The sequence below is a fragment of the Phragmites australis genome, chromosome 6, assembly GCF_958298935.1.
Source record: "Phragmites australis chromosome 6, lpPhrAust1.1, whole genome shotgun sequence".
Taxonomy (NCBI): Eukaryota; Viridiplantae; Streptophyta; class Magnoliopsida; order Poales; family Poaceae; genus Phragmites; species Phragmites australis.
In genome coordinates this window covers 41,884,591-41,900,000 of record NC_084926.1, presented here as the reverse complement: position 1 = coordinate 41,900,000, position 15,410 = coordinate 41,884,591, and the positions used below count along the sequence as shown (strand labels likewise).

Genomic DNA, 15,410 nt, shown 5'->3' with positions numbered 1-15,410 from the left:
TCCCATTACTGGCTTGAACACTGAATCGAATTGAAAGACGATCTTTCACAGAAATTAGTGTGTATCTGCGTATTGAAAGGTGTTGGGAAGAATCAATGAAATTACTACCTGTGTCGTAGACTGTACTCCTCTATTTCGTAATATTTGTTCACACCCACCATTACATACAAACTAAAAAATACTGAAATCGAGTGAAAAAATACAGTGAGATGATCATACTACCTCTAATCATTTACAAGGATAAAAACAAGTAACTCGCCAGCGTCGAGTAAATGCATGCATGCTCTTAAAAGTCAATTAGATACTTCGGAGGCTATGGATAAATATTATGAAATGAAAGGAATAAGAGTTTATTAACGATTCCAATCACTGTAATTAAAGAAGAAATTACGATCAAGGGGACCAGGTGCTAGCCGTAATTATACTAAATCCATCGATCAAGGGGGCAATGGTGATGTCTTCGTCTAGCGTTCAGATCTTCGTCACCAACTTCGGCGTCAGTGATAGTTGTAAGTGGTCAGTTCTGTTTGGTCTTTTGCTGAAGGAGATGCAGCTTGTGTTCATCTCTAAGTTGGGGTTGTGATTTTGTGCCGACAACTGTCTTAGACACAGAGGTGTTCTTTTGGGCGGCTTTGGCTAGAGCTTCTATGGCGAGCTGTCATATAACTTTGTTTTCCCGTCCGGTGAGCTAGTGGTCGACGGTCGTTCAATGAATTAGATACGTGCTGGTGGTCCTGGGACGTTGAATGATACGGCAATTTTCAAGGATTAAAGCCTCCTGTCATGGTGGCAGTGGAGCTCACTCCAGTACTGGTGGACGCCTTCGGCGGCGGCGGATGAAGAAGCTGAGTTCGGAACAGGAGAAGACCCACAAGGATTGTAATGTAATTTTACTTTTCTTAGGATCTATGATGCAATTTGGGATGTACCGTCCTTTCTTTAATATAAATCTATCCCTTCGAAAAAAACTCAGGACAAATTATATGCAGAGAGAGGATAAATAAGACGGGAAACTTTTAGGTAATGCTAATTTTTTTACTTTTCTACCATCCAATCTAAAATACTACTGTCTCTGATTGTAAATATAGATTATTTTAGATTTATACACAGAGATTAAGAAAGTAGATCAAATAATCTTATTACCCTTTATTTATTTTGCATTAGAAAAAATAACGTATTTATTTGTAAAAGTGGTAGCATTTATTAAATAATAGTAGGAAAGAAATAAAAGAGAAAAAATAAATAGAAGTTTAAAAATAACTTATATTTAGAGAATAGTTAATGAGATTAAAATAACCTATATTTATAATAAAAGAAGTACTACCTAGATCTGCCTCACAATGTTTATCCGTTCTCGGCCGTTTCAAAATATCTGGCGCATGAGGATTAAGGATAAACAGTACCAGTAGATGTCAGTAGTATAACTAGTTAAGACGATAATTCTGGCGTCGTGATTTTCATTAGGAAAATTTCCCCACCAAACACAATTAAAAAATGCACTGTATTAACATTTAATTTGGAACGCGTGACTTTACCTTCGTAGGATTTCACATGAAACGGTTCGATAAAGTCCTGCTATATCCAAACAGAGCCGTATAAATTTATAGCGACATCTATTTTGGGTCGTGGAATAATAACTTCAAAGATACAGGCATTCAGATCTCTAGCGATACGCTTCTTTACAAGGAAGATCTAAAGCATGAAATATCTATATCTAATAATTCTATAAAATACACGAGCTGTAATAGACTTATCGATCTTCACTATCAATCTGAGTGGATCAAACAATCACTATATAAAATTAAATATATTTCTTCTTTTAAAAATATATTTAATATCTTATTATTTATCTTACATAGACATCCAATATTTAACTTCTACATATTAAAAAAAAATATTTAATCTCTCATTATTTATCCTTCATAACTAGACGTTCAATATTTACCTTACATGCATTCATCGACGGACCGAGTTTCTCCGGAGTGTGTGTCAACTCCTACACTTCACCTAGAAACTCTGGCTTTTTGAGAGGATGCGACATCGCCCGCACGTCGTCTCTATCGTCGTCTACCAAAAAATTCGTCTCTATTACACTATCTTTATACTAAATTACTATACAAGAATTATTTTTATACCCTCACCATCACAACGTTGCAATAGATGATCAACTATAGACGATACAGCTCCTTCACTCTCCTAACCAGTTACTCAGCATTATCATCTATTCTAAAATTATATGATCATATTATTTTATATTATTATTTTTACTTCTTATAATTAATATATTTGGATTAATTTTACGTGTGAAATGACTTGGGTAACAGACCCGAGACTTAGACGGAAATGCTAGCGATTGATGTGCTTATATATCGTAGGCTTGTAGGCCGTGCTGTATGAGCCGAGCCGACCATCCGCAGAAGCTATACGTAACCTAGCTGCACTTGACATAGTGGAGTCGTACAATTTAGCAGAATATATGCGTGGGCCTACGCCATTCTGTGGCGGGAAAGATGCTACTACACGGCTAGCTTGGGAACGGTTTGGATCCATGTACACGTAGCTGCAACTCGATCTTACCGTGTTCAGGTTTCGGTCGACTTGGGGTGGGAGAAAAAGCAGCTGTATTAGAGCATCTTCAGTGTATAATCACCTAATAATTAAATGGGCAACTTGATTTAATAAGATGGTTATTTTTATTTCTTGTGAACATGGATTTTTATTGAGAGTACAAGTGAGACACACGTATGCACATCACACTCATGCCTCTCTCGCCACCACATGAGCAGGACGGTCCTGAGGTTTTCGTGGCTCGAGACGAAACCAAAAATAAACCCTGTTAAATTGAAACATCAAAAAATTAATTAATATATAAATTATAAAGAAAATATTTGATGTATTAAAAAAATATTTTTATAAACACTTAAAGCATATAAAAAACAACGCTCACCTCAAACTCTTTCTAGATATCATCTTAAAAAGATTCTTCTAACATTTTTAGATACGAAGTCATTAATAATAGTATCAACATCAATCTCATACAGTAATTTCTTCTCAATGCATAAGGTTGTCAAACCATTTAATATTTCTTAAGACATTGTGTACCTTAAATAGTTCTTCAATAATTTCATCTTTTAAAAGTTTCTTTCAGTTAACGCTACAGTCACATGCACAATAAATAAGATTCGATAAGCAATAAAAATACTAGAAAAAGAGGGGATGGAAATAGGTGAATTAGGGTCTATAAATGGTGAACGCCATACACCAAGTCACCGATTAGGGCCTTTATGACTTACGCTGAGTCGTTGATGTCGTCATGTTCATTCTTGAATCTGATTGCCATCGAATGAAGTAGGCAGGACTGCACGAGAGAAAACAATCGCATCAATGTCTCTGCACATGAGAGGACTACTAATTTGGATTGTTGCTAACATGTTACGAAAGAACCAAAGTAGCAAAGCTGCTTCTTTTGGGTTGACCAAAGGCCAAAACTCATTCATGATCATGTAACTGTAGTCATTGATTAGAATTTGGATTATTGTGCTTTGTTAGGTCATAAATAGTATTTATGTATAGGAAGATGCCCCTAGGTTTTGGAATATAGGAGGGGGCCCTTCGATTTTTGGGGCCTGGGGCGCCACCCTGCTTACCCCCCTCCAGGACCGGCCCGGGTGTGTATTAACACATATCTAAATAAAATTAGATGTATAATCTCACGTAGCGCAGACACATGCTTTGATCATTAAATGTTGCTATAGGTGCATGTACTATTCACTCAGGATTTAATCAAAATTTAACCTAAATGGACAGGTTTCACATAGTGAACATGGATTTAACTAACCAGTGAACATTTATCAAGCTATATATGTAAAAGAACACACGTAGTTCGTGTTAAAGCGAGGATCATCGAGACCAGAAAATAGGGGCGGGTTGTGCAACGGCGGTGGTTAGCATAGCAAAAGCGCGCACATTATGTTAGACAAGTTTAAGACCCTGAGGCGGCAAATGTGTCATTGACCATAGGTGGTGGAAGTGGGCGAAGACAACGGAGAGAATTCCTTCTATATCACTGATAATTCATCTATTCTATTATATGCCACTAAATATGTCAATTACACGTGGATCATTGACACAAATGTTTTAAGAGGTAATGTGAGGCCCCATAGCTTTGGGGTTAGCCAACTTTTGACAAACAAATTAAAGCCTCGTGGAAATATGGCTTAATTCTGACTCGGAAGTCCACATAAATTTAGATTGAATTTCAAACTAATAATGATGTGCTAATTAATTCTAGACCGTACTTATTTTCTGTTTGGGGAAACATGGAAATCGGATTAGGTGGGCACTACTCCGTAGCTAGGTTTTCGATTTTGTGCAGTAGCTTGGTCGATCGTAATCCCATAGCTAGCTTAGCCGGTATCTTCTTTCCAGAGGCTAGTTTAGGGGCAGCACCGGCTCCCATGGACTAATGCATCCATGAATTCATTGCGACGTAGAACTTGTGTTACTCGATCGAAGAGCAGGTGGAGGGTGGTGGTGGGGGAGGGGGGGGGGGCGCGTTTAGGTGCACGTTCAACAAGGCCCAGGGGAGATTACTTCCTTAAAAAGGCACCGGAACCACACAAGATTAAGCACGCCCGTACGCCACTCAGACATAAGAAACCAAGAGATCATGCCTCCTGCAGGGAGATTACTTCCTTAAAAAGGCACCGGAACCACACAAGATTAAGCACGCCCGTACGCCACTCAGACATAAGAAACCATGAGATCATGCCTCCTGCAGTCCTGCTCCCAGCTGAGCAATTGTGCGAGCAAAATCTAAAATTAGACAATATACGTGATTCTATTTATCGAAATAGATAATATATTATCGTATTTACAATTTTAATATCTATATTCAGCATATTATTTACCGAAAACTGACTTTCATTACACCGTATGCTAAAAACATGTAAGACCGGTCATATTCGACACCTCATATGTCGAAAATTTATTCAACACATAAATTACCAAATATGAGCTATAGTGCCGTATTCGGTACCTCGTATGCTGAATATGACATGTACCGGTTGCGGGCACTTCGATGCTATCATTTTATACCGGAAACCGCATGTGCCAGTACAGACTATATTCGGTATATTCGACACCTTATGTGCCGAATACACTTAATTTTTGGCATATGAGATGTTGAATATGTCACTATAGCCCATATTCCATATCTCGTATGCTGAATATACTTGATTTTCAGCATATGAGGTACTAAATATAGGCTATAGTGCCATAATCGGTATCTCATGTACCGAATATGACTGGATCCGTGTTTTTTCAGTGTACGGTGTATCGAAAGTCAGTTTTCGGTAAATAAAATATCAGATACGTATATTAAAATTATAAATACAATAATATATTATCTATTTTAACAAATACGATATAGATTTTAGCTCAATTCTGCGCATGCAAAACAATTCTACGACAAAACATACGAATCGAGGCCACGATCTCATGCGGCCAACCAATCAATCAGACCCAAAACATCCGGTGAATAATGCATGCTTTCTCTTGCTCAGATTGTGTGAGAGATTATTACTACTGGCGCACGAGTCTCTTGTCCTCTGTGGTGGACTCGGAGGCCGCCGAGGGCTCAAGCCCATAACCGTAGGCAGTAGGGGTCTGGAGCTCTGGACTGGATGGGAAAGGCTGGCGATTGGCCGGCGGTCACCTTGCTGTGACCATGCGATGCGAGAGGCGGCCAGTGATCCGTTCAATCCAAAAAGCCTGGTCGGCACATGGCGACCTGCTGAGCCGCATCGGAGAGAGGCCCCCCATGGCGGCCAGCCACCTCGTGATCAGTGAAGGAATCAACGCTGCCTGCGTCAGCACGCCGTGCCAGAGAATACAGATGTTCTCGGAGCAGTACGATTTGTATACATGCTGGTTGAATTGAATAGTAATACGTAGTAGTTGAAGAGGAAAGGGTGAACTGCCGATGGGGAACTTAGTTAAGGTCGTCATTACGTGAGTGATTTTTTACTGTTGGACTAGTGGCAGGATAAGTTGATAACACAGCAGGTTATTGTGGATTTTATTATCACCCAGCTAGGGAACGAAAAAAGAGCGAACACCGCCACGGCTGAATTGCACAACTGCATATATGCATATATACCAATTTGCTACTGCACTAGGCTAGTCTCAAGACAGATATTTTTTACTGGAGACAGAATTTAAAAGACGAGTAATTGTTAGTACAACCAATGGCATTTGTTAGTTAGCCTACCGGTGATAGCGAAGGAGCATTGTATTTCTAAACCTTTATACTATACCAACAATTGTTTCTCAAAAAAGAAAAGAAAAATACTATACCAACAATTACATGATGATACCTGTGGTATGGAGTTCGCTTTGTAGCCTTCGTGTATTTTTCACATGTCTTTGGGCCTTTCGAGACCTTCAAAAGTGATAATGGACACTAGGAGTTACGATATGATCCACCTTTCAAGATTGTATAAACCACAGGATAACACAGAGAATCGGGACGTCGCAAGTTACCTCACCTCCTCGCTTTCCTTGGCCTTCCAACCGGCCTCTTCGCCTGAATGTGGCCTGCGTCCGGTTCCTGTCCTGGTAACGCCGGATTGCTTTGCTGTGGCGGCCCATTCCACGATCTGATTGTGTTGCGATTGTTTGGGCGACGATTGCTATTGGCAGGTGACCTTGTCTTAGTTGGTATGCTACTCTGCAAGTTGAACCCCTTCGTGCAGTTTATGGAACTGTTTTCTAGCTGCACTCCCTTTGATGAGCTGAAAAGGATGGTGTTAGTTTTCTAGAGAATCATTTCTTTTGCGTTCAAATATAAATCTTCAGAACATAATCTACTTGATGGTTTGGTATTGACTACAGGTCACACTTCTTCATTGGAAGAAAATGTATTTGGTGATTATTCGTAGGCTCATAGCTACATAAGCAAATACAAGCAGATGGTAGCGCGTAACAAAATTATCAAACATTTGGGAATTCAGATACCGGAGGTTTCCAGCAACTATAACAAAATATGAGACAAACAGAGATCACAACAAGAGAGCCTAGGCCGTTTGAAAATACATGAACTGTCATAGAAAAAATACCTGGGTGCGGCCTCAATGTCTTCTTGAAACATCAATTTCGAGACAGAACCAGAGCCATAGTACATGATGTGTGCTGCAGATAGACCAAAAATATTACGTGAAGTAAAGCTAGCAACTTGAGGTTCTCATACTGACATAACCAATTTAATTGGTTGAAGTATGGCAACGTATGTCTAATGTTTTCTATAACAGCAGAAGATAAGCATGGTTTCTAAAAGAAAAGCATGGCAACGTACTGTCATGATTTTTCTGGGTCAGATCCACCATGTCAGGCTCAAGAGGAACAAGATCATCAAAAGGTTCCACCTTAACAGGAAAAGTCTCAGTCAGATCCTGTATCAAATTTCAGTATTATCTTCATCAGCAAAAAGATTTCCTCTTTTGAATTTGAAATCAGAAAAAGATACCCAGCAAACGGTAATGCGGTGTAGTTCAGTACCTGATTAGAGTATGGATGAAATATGGTACTATCACGGTTATTCCTGTCAGCTCGATAGGAGGTTGAAGCGAAGGGCTGTGCAGTTAAAGCAGAGGGCTTATCTTGAAACCCTGCTGTATCATCAGCAGTTTCACCATTTGAAACAATGTTGGAGAATGTTAGGTTATCCGTCCCAAGAAGGGGAACATCTGCAAAAAACGTCCTATCATCTTCCGGAATCCCCCTTGATGCATTTCGATCAATGGTGGTAGAGTTTTGAAATGAATCTGCAGCTGTTACAGGAAAGGGGAGCAAATTGTAGATGACAGAGAAATGCATCCCCAGTGGCGCAATATGACACTTGGAAAACTTAATTGGAGCAATCCCAGGAGCCTATATACCTGCATGACTCCTACACGAATCAATCAGCTTTTCTGAAATCTTCAATCCATTTAGCTTTGGCCTTACTCTTCGAGACTCTTCAAGAGTATCCCCTGTGTTAGAATAACTTCGTTTCAGAACCTGCAGTAATGGTTGTTAAACCATGTTTGCATTATTCCAGAGTTAAACACAGAGTAAGAACTACAACAAATAAGATGCTTGCCCTGAGATCCAGCAGTGTCTACCAAATCTAAAATGTTTAGACACGAAAAAGAGAGAGAACATTTAATTACTGGAGCTGTAAATTGTAGAACACTAGAAGGTCCTTACAACTTCACAATAGTACTTTCCAGCGTCAAGGCTAGTTAAATAAAATACAATGTGCTTCTATCTAAAAGGCACATAAAACACACTGGGAATATATTTAATGAAATCTAGTGGTTGTGACTCCCAACATATTTAGGGTGAATTATATTTCCTCGAGGTTAAATAACTCACAGGCAGGCTCCTATCATGGTTCAGGGAGCAAGGACCTTCAGCAGGAGTTGACCTTTTCGTCAGCAATTTCTTCTCAACAATATAATTGTCAAACTCTCGGCTGTAAACAGGAATACCTGAAGTTGCAAGGGGAGAAGTGTTTGGATTTAATGAAGAGTATGCAACATTATCTTGCTCTGTACCAGCCGCCCAAGCAATTGGAAGAACAATAGCAGGTTCATCTACACCTGGGTCTGAGTGCACAACCCGCTCTTGAATTATCTTTATTAGAGCATCACACTCCGACCTAGCATGAAAAATTGAAAACTTTCATCACATAAGCCAAACTTTCTAGTCCAATTTATTCAGCAAACTACCTCTATAAGCAAGAAGCAGAGGGACATGTTTGCAGATCTTTGTGTTAATGATTTGCGTTTACTTTTATGCAAGGTCCCACGGAGATAATATTAGGGTAACATCTAGATTTTTGGTGTGACAAACATGTCACTTATTAACTTCAAAAGAAAATGCCTAGGTACTATAATGCAGTGAAAATGAAACCTGCATGTTTGAGCATACAAATTTTAACTTCGGAAGAAAAAGGTTATTGTACATCACGGGAGCATTAATGTGCAAGGAAACAAGGTGGACATGGCATAATACCTCGTGTACGTTTCCTGCATAAGCAATTGTATCATAGCATCCTTAGGGTCAATCTCTGAGACGACTGCTAGGGATCCTTCACCACAGTCTTTCAGAACAATCTCGTTTCCTCTCTGAAAACCAAGAAAAGAGCTTAACTTGATGGTATAAATTCCTCCAAGTAATCAATACATCACTCTTATGCTCAAAGAGAAGCTCTTGCTTGAAAAGGTATCGCGAAATTTATAAGAAATACACAAAGAATGGCCATACCTGGTTTAGCTGATAACTATCAGAAGCAAAATGTGCCATGTTACCTTGATCTGTTTATTAAAATACAAATCAGGAAAATCATTGAAGTCTCCCAGAAATTAAATTTGCAAAGTTCATAAAAAAACAACAGCATTGAAATAACAGTAGTGAGATTTGCAGCCCTTAGTCCCAACAGAGACGGATGAGAACTTTTGGTACATTGCTAGAAGGGCATTAGCATGGTCACCTCTAACCTAGACTCTAGACTTTTTAGTGACCCAATAAATTTAGGCTCAACATCCTAGATCATTTTTTACTTGGTGTTGAAACCATCGACCTATTTGAAGTTTTAAAATAAACTCTAGAATGCCAAATTAAACAGAAAACGGTAGACATTAGAGGCATACATTTGTACCCAGTACATTGTACTTTAACATCGAAGAAGTTAAGTAAAGGCCTTCGACTTAATGCTGAACACAATTGGGCTTCCGGCTTCGAGCAGGGAACCGTTGAATTTTCATTCGAGATTTTGCACCACATAGTTGCAGGACCATAACACCCAATGGAAAAATTCCGTTTCTCCTAGGCTCCTAGCAACAATAAACACCACAAGTCCTCAAGCCTCCGATTCCCCCTTTAATTGTGCGCTTATGAGATGCAGACGATCAGTAGCACACAATTGTGCATAAATCGACTTCAATGGCCGACTACACGATTACGACACGATCTAATCCAATTGAGTGCCAGATTTGGCCCCAGGCCTGCACCATTGCAGGTTAACCACAGCAGCCGCGTCACCATCTCCGCTAAGCGATGGCGCGACACACGGAGACAGACGATCACGGCGCCGACGCGGGCAATTCACCGAACACTACTAGCGTGAGGGCGGGGCCCCGAAGGCGGCACGAGACAAGCGCAAGAGCTTTCAAGCAACACTTTGAATTCCGAACGCGCGCGCGCTGGAGGGAGAGATATCGCGTACCGGCGGTGCCAGGCGACTGCGACGACTCCGGGGAGGACGAGGAGGCATTGGAGGCGGACGATTCGGAGCCGATGACGGCTGCGAGGAGGCGGCCGGCGCCGGAAACGAGGCCGGAGAGCCACCCTCCTGGCGGCGGCGAGGGATCGCCAGCGGCGGAGGCCATGGGCGAGAAGGGGAGCGCCCAAGCGGAGGCAAGTGCATGCGGATGTTGGGTTGCGGCGAAGAAAAATTTGAATTCTCCAATCGAGCAACCGCGAGAAATGCCTCCGAGGCGGTTACATGTGGGTTCGCTTCCTCTGCCTGAAGGCGTGCATCGTGCTCCACATCCGTCGCGTGGGGCCCGCGTGTTATTGGTTCATTTCGACTACGCCTTCAAGGAGGAAATACGTACTCCGGGTTTACACATCACCTGTGAAGGGATGCATCTGGTAAATACATTGTCTTGACGCAAAAGGAACCTAAACGCCTAACTACGAATACTGGTTCACCTGGGACATATTAATTTCATAGAAATTTCACGGAAACATCTCAACTCACATAGGACGACTGAAAAATACCAACAGTCCAGAACAACATACTTAAAGTTGTCACGAGCTAGGAGACTTAGTTGTTCGTGGGTGTCGCACCACTAAGTCTAAGTCAGGTTCAACTCAAATTCGGCTGTCTATTTTCTAGACAAGGTAAGTGATATGATGTCTAGATTTGAAATTTCATGTCCAAGGAATTGTTAAATTAAAGTTGTGGTTCCTCATACATCTATTCTTTTATGATGTTGTCTATTCACAGCTGTGATACACATGCGAGTATATGTCTCCAGTAGGTATGTAAGTTTTGTATTTTTTTGGATTATTAGATCGACTCAAAACTCAAAGTAAAGATTGACTCTTACTCAATTAAATTAAGAAAAAAAAACTAAGTAATGAATTAGAACTACCTATATATAGTCCTCGGATTCAGCAAATAGAAATTGTCTCTCACAACATTCAAGAACCAAGAGATGGTCTCGATTGATACATGACCATGGAAGTGCATTGCCATGCCACAAGACATCAGCCACAGATTACACGCTCCAGGCCCTCCTGATCCGTGCCCATCGCAGGAAGTGGTCAGATGACCAACTGTCCAAACACCACTTCTCACTCCCTCCCCGCCACCTCAAAACCAGCTTTGATCATCACCTCACATACACGCTATATATGCCGAGCTCGCTTGCCACCCTTAGCCCCCACTACATGCGCATCTGCAAGCTCTCCTGCTCGGCTGCATGGCACCCACCAAGCTGCCTTTCCTCCTCCTGCTCGCCCTTCTCCTCCTCCCAGCGTCCGGCCTCGCCGCCGGTTTCGGCGCAAGCGCCTTCAACATAACCAAGATCCTCGCCGCCTTCCCGGAGTTCAGCGTCTTCAACACAATGCTCACCGACACCAGCCTCGCGTTCGCCATCAACAGCCGCGAGAAGGTCACCGTCCTCGCGCCAAACAACACCGCCATCTCCGCCGTGTTCCGCAGCGTCCCGCGCATCCCGAGGTCGTTCCTGGCGGACCTCCTCTCCCTCCACGTCGTGACCGACTACCTCGACGAGCCCAGGCTCGCCGCGCTGCAGCGCGGACGAAGGGGCGACGGCTCCGTGGTCACCACGCTGCTGCAGACCATCCGCCCCCCGCCGCGTGGCGCCGGGTTCCTCCGCGTCGCCTCCGGGGCCGGCAACTGCACCACGTTCTCCTCGGCGGCGCCCGGCGGGCCTCGGAACGCCACGTTCGAGAGGCAGGTCTTGGTGCAGCCGCCCAGCGTGTCAGTGCTGCAGGTGAGCGGCTTCGTCGTCCCGCCGGGCATCAGATTCCCGCAGCCGTTTCCGCCGAGGGCGAGGCACATGGCAGCGCCTCCTCCGAGACAGGCCCCGGCGCCGGCGCCGGGGCCCCAACCGCCGCTGTCTGGGTACGGCCCGCTCGTACCGACCCCGATCAAGCCGTTTCCTACACCAAACCTCACAGATACTCCGCCGCCGGTGCCAGAGGAGGAGACAGGAGTCATTCCGATACCTAGCGTCCACGGTGGCATGGCGGCGAAGCTACCATCGGCTGCCGGACACGGACCGGCGAGCTGGTGGAGTGGACTCGCCGTGGCGCTCGGGATCACGTCTTGGCTGCTCGGGCGTTTGTAATAAGTAGGGTAGCTTGAGATAGACCGTGGCGCGTCGGCCCTGCTTGGCTCAACTTAGTTTAATTCATTTTATCCCTTCCATTTCGTGATCTGTAGTCAGTTTTCTATGAAGTGCAACATGCAAATTTGATTTGATATGATCAAGGTATCGAACGAAACAGATGTATTTGCCTTGATTTGGCTGGGGTCCATACACATTGTGCAAGTTCACATTCAGATAACTTGATTTCGCAGGCAAAAGGAATACCTAAAGAAATCTGATCTTCTCATACTCAGCAGAATTACAGTAAATAGTCTTAGTGAAAGCGGTTTAAACAGCAACCTCGTCACCCATCAGATTAAAGCTAGGATCCAGAAGAATTGGTGGTCACCGGCACACCCGAACATATAGACAGAACGGGAGCATGCATGATCAGAGATAGTGCGTCACTAGAGTGCATCTGGATTCTGAAATAAGCTTGACTAGTATGATATTGTCATAAGCATAGTACATCAATCAATCTATCATGGTTCATGTCTTCTCACTCTGCATCCTCTATCTCTGTGTCCTCTGGAACGCCCCGGAGATACATAACATTGTTGCACCTGTAGATTTAAGAAACAGAAATGAATCATCCCAGGGACAACTGGGTATAGTATGTAACAAAGCTCAGTTTGATCAAATTCTAATAGCCACAAACTGGGTACATGATGCATCCCAACTGTATCGAACATCCCAATTCTAAAAAGTTGCAACACGATCCCAATTGTTTTATTATGGGTTCCTAGCTTTTCGACAGCAGGATGACAGGATGCAAGCTATCCCTGGATTATCACTAATGCACAAGACAATGCAGTACTACCTAGGAGCAAAGGATCATGAATTACTACCTGATCAGAATCTCTCCCAGGTTTCCAGAAAATTGTCCGTCAATGTACTCCTCTGTATTAGCAAGCTGCAAGCCATAGAGAAATGTCAGTGACAAATTTCACATGTTCAATATGCAATAGATGATAGCTCTAATGGTACAACTGCCAAAGTAATACCTGAAGATTCATGTAGGAGTCCACAGAAACAAGATATCCTGAGAAAGTAAAACAAATGTTCCTTAGTATATTAAACCGCATGGGCAGCATCTGGAAAATAAAATATAACAGTTAAAGTTGAAACAAATAAACTGTGAATATGAAAAAGAAAGAGAAATTACCTTTGTACTCCATACCCCGCTTAAGCTTGACAATTACAGGCTTCCCTGTCAAGTTGTTTAAGAAAGGTTTTGGGTTAACTGGCACAGTCTGCAGAAAGTAAGAATCCATTAGCAAGTGTATCATAAGATTATGGCTTGCAATACACACAAACAGTCTCTCATTTCATTATTTTGACTTCTTTAGTTCTTCATTTTTAGTGAGTCCTGTAAGTCAGCTAGATGATAGCTTTCCGACATGAATTGGTCAGGAAGGCATAATCTTTTACAATGCACCACATCAGTCTGGTAAACAAAATCACAAACCATATGGCATGCAGGATGCACCCAGTGGATCAGCCTTAATTGAACATCAGACTAATCGTTCTGTGACTCGTGAACAAATTAAATATCATTGCAGATATATAAACAGGTCAATCATTGTGAATCAAGTGCAAGCTATCTGCTCATCTAATCAAGCATCTTATTGTTCCTTAAATTTCGTCTGCAACTGTAGCAGTTAAACATAACAACAAACTGGGAATTATGCTTAACATCTTAAGCCTGCCTAGCTCATTAGAAATTGATGCTTTTCACCAGACTGTCGGTATCACTATTAATTTCATAACATAAGTGAAAAACTATAAACATTGTGCATGGATACACTTGCATGCAAATATGGATGCATCTTTAGATTAAGCTAGCAGAAACAATAGGCACCATGATATGAGACTACCATTGGTACTGGAAAAGGCGAAACCACTGACCTGAACTTTTGACAGGTAAAGATGACTGAGATCAAAAGCAGGGGCATCCATATCGAGATTACCCGATACATTGACTACATGGATAGATGAGCATAATGGTCAAGCAAAACACAGAAAGGCCCACCTTTTTTCAAATCCGGTTCTTGGCTACACGCAAAGTATAGTAGCCACCACAAAAGAAAACTCAGTTCAAGCATGCCCTAATGTTAAGAGGGGGAATCATTCTATCTCAAAGAGTTCCAAATATGAGTGCACTACAAGATTCAGGTGGAAAATAACCTCCCTTTGTAATCTGAACTTCTGATGCCTATACTTCGGTGTGCCTTCAAAATTACGCTTCAAAATTTTCTCTCATCCAAATTCCACAGCGGAGTGCCACAGACATCTCAAACCATACATCTGACCTATAAGCTGGGATTCCACCCAGGTGTCTCAATTTTTCAACTCTCAACACCATCTACCCTTCAGCTACGCGCTACTCCCAAACACACCATACGCAACATATAGACCACAATCGTGCACATGAATCTCAGAGTATAGTCGGGTGCGAGAATAGTCGTCACCAAATCACGCAATAATTACTCAGAAGTGCAAGCAGATCCAGTTCTTGAATCACCGACAGAGAGAGAGGGGGGGAAGGGAGGGGAGCTTACCGCCATCGGAGTAGACGAGCAGCGCCTGCCGCCGGCAGGGGACGAGGTGAGGAGAGGAAGACGAAGGCGGCGAGGGCGAGTAGGGAGTGGGCGGACTGGGGCAGAGCCTCAGAGGAAAGCAGAAGCGGGGTTTAGGGGGAGGCGGAGAGATCCTGTCGCCTCTGACACGCGGGCCCACTAAGAATTGGCCCCATGTGTCAGTGATACTGTCACCCGTGACGTTAGGTAGAGGAGGAGGCCAGGAGGGGGCGACCGCCAACAGGAAGGTGGGTGGGCTGAGCATTATGGTCTGGGCCCGTTTAGAATCTTCGTGGGCCTAAGTATCAATATTGTTAGGCTCCGTTTGGTTCTTGAAATTGAATTGGTTTCCTCAAATTGGAGAACCAATTACCTTTCCTGA

The 15,410-nt window shown here is 42.7% G+C and overlaps 3 protein-coding genes across 7 annotated transcripts; 1 reads left to right on the top strand and 2 right to left on the bottom strand.

Moving 5' to 3' along the window:
- Positions 1-6,215: 6,215 nt before the first annotated feature.
- On the bottom strand, positions 6,216-10,520 carry LOC133920688 (uncharacterized). Of its 5 annotated transcripts, XM_062365289.1 has the most exons (11): positions 10,271-10,520; positions 9,310-9,359; positions 9,058-9,170; positions 8,532-8,701; positions 8,416-8,450; positions 7,938-8,058; positions 7,558-7,829; positions 7,355-7,451; positions 7,119-7,191; positions 6,549-6,794; positions 6,220-6,442 (listed from the first exon to the last, which is right to left on the bottom strand). In XM_062365289.1, the coding sequence occupies exons 1-11, from the start codon at positions 10,431-10,433 to the stop codon at positions 6,364-6,366; spliced, it is 1,419 nt and encodes a 472-aa protein (XP_062221273.1). In that variant the 5' UTR covers positions 10,434-10,520; the 3' UTR covers positions 6,220-6,363. The 5 variants fall into 5 exon arrangements, with proteins under 5 accessions (XP_062221271.1, XP_062221270.1, XP_062221274.1 ...); XM_062365287.1 differs by having other exon boundaries at positions 6,216-6,442; positions 7,355-7,424; positions 8,416-8,701; XM_062365286.1 differs by having other exon boundaries at positions 6,219-6,442; positions 8,416-8,701.
- Positions 10,521-11,534: 1,014 nt separating this feature from the next.
- LOC133923239 (fasciclin-like arabinogalactan protein 3) lies at positions 11,535-12,580 on the top strand. The gene has a single exon (XM_062368657.1). It carries the CDS (start codon positions 11,535-11,537, stop codon positions 12,426-12,428), a length of 894 nt encoding a protein of 297 aa, XP_062224641.1. The 3' UTR covers positions 12,429-12,580.
- A 91-nt stretch (positions 12,581-12,671) lies between these two features.
- LOC133922565 (probable small nuclear ribonucleoprotein F) lies at positions 12,672-15,167 on the bottom strand. The gene is made up of 5 exons (XM_062367943.1): positions 15,011-15,167; positions 13,615-13,702; positions 13,454-13,491; positions 13,298-13,362; positions 12,672-13,012 (listed from the first exon to the last, which is right to left on the bottom strand). The coding sequence occupies exons 1-5, from the start codon at positions 15,014-15,016 to the stop codon at positions 12,949-12,951; spliced, it is 261 nt and encodes an 86-aa protein (XP_062223927.1). The 5' UTR covers positions 15,017-15,167; the 3' UTR covers positions 12,672-12,948.
- Between the last annotated feature and the right edge of the window lie 243 nt (positions 15,168-15,410).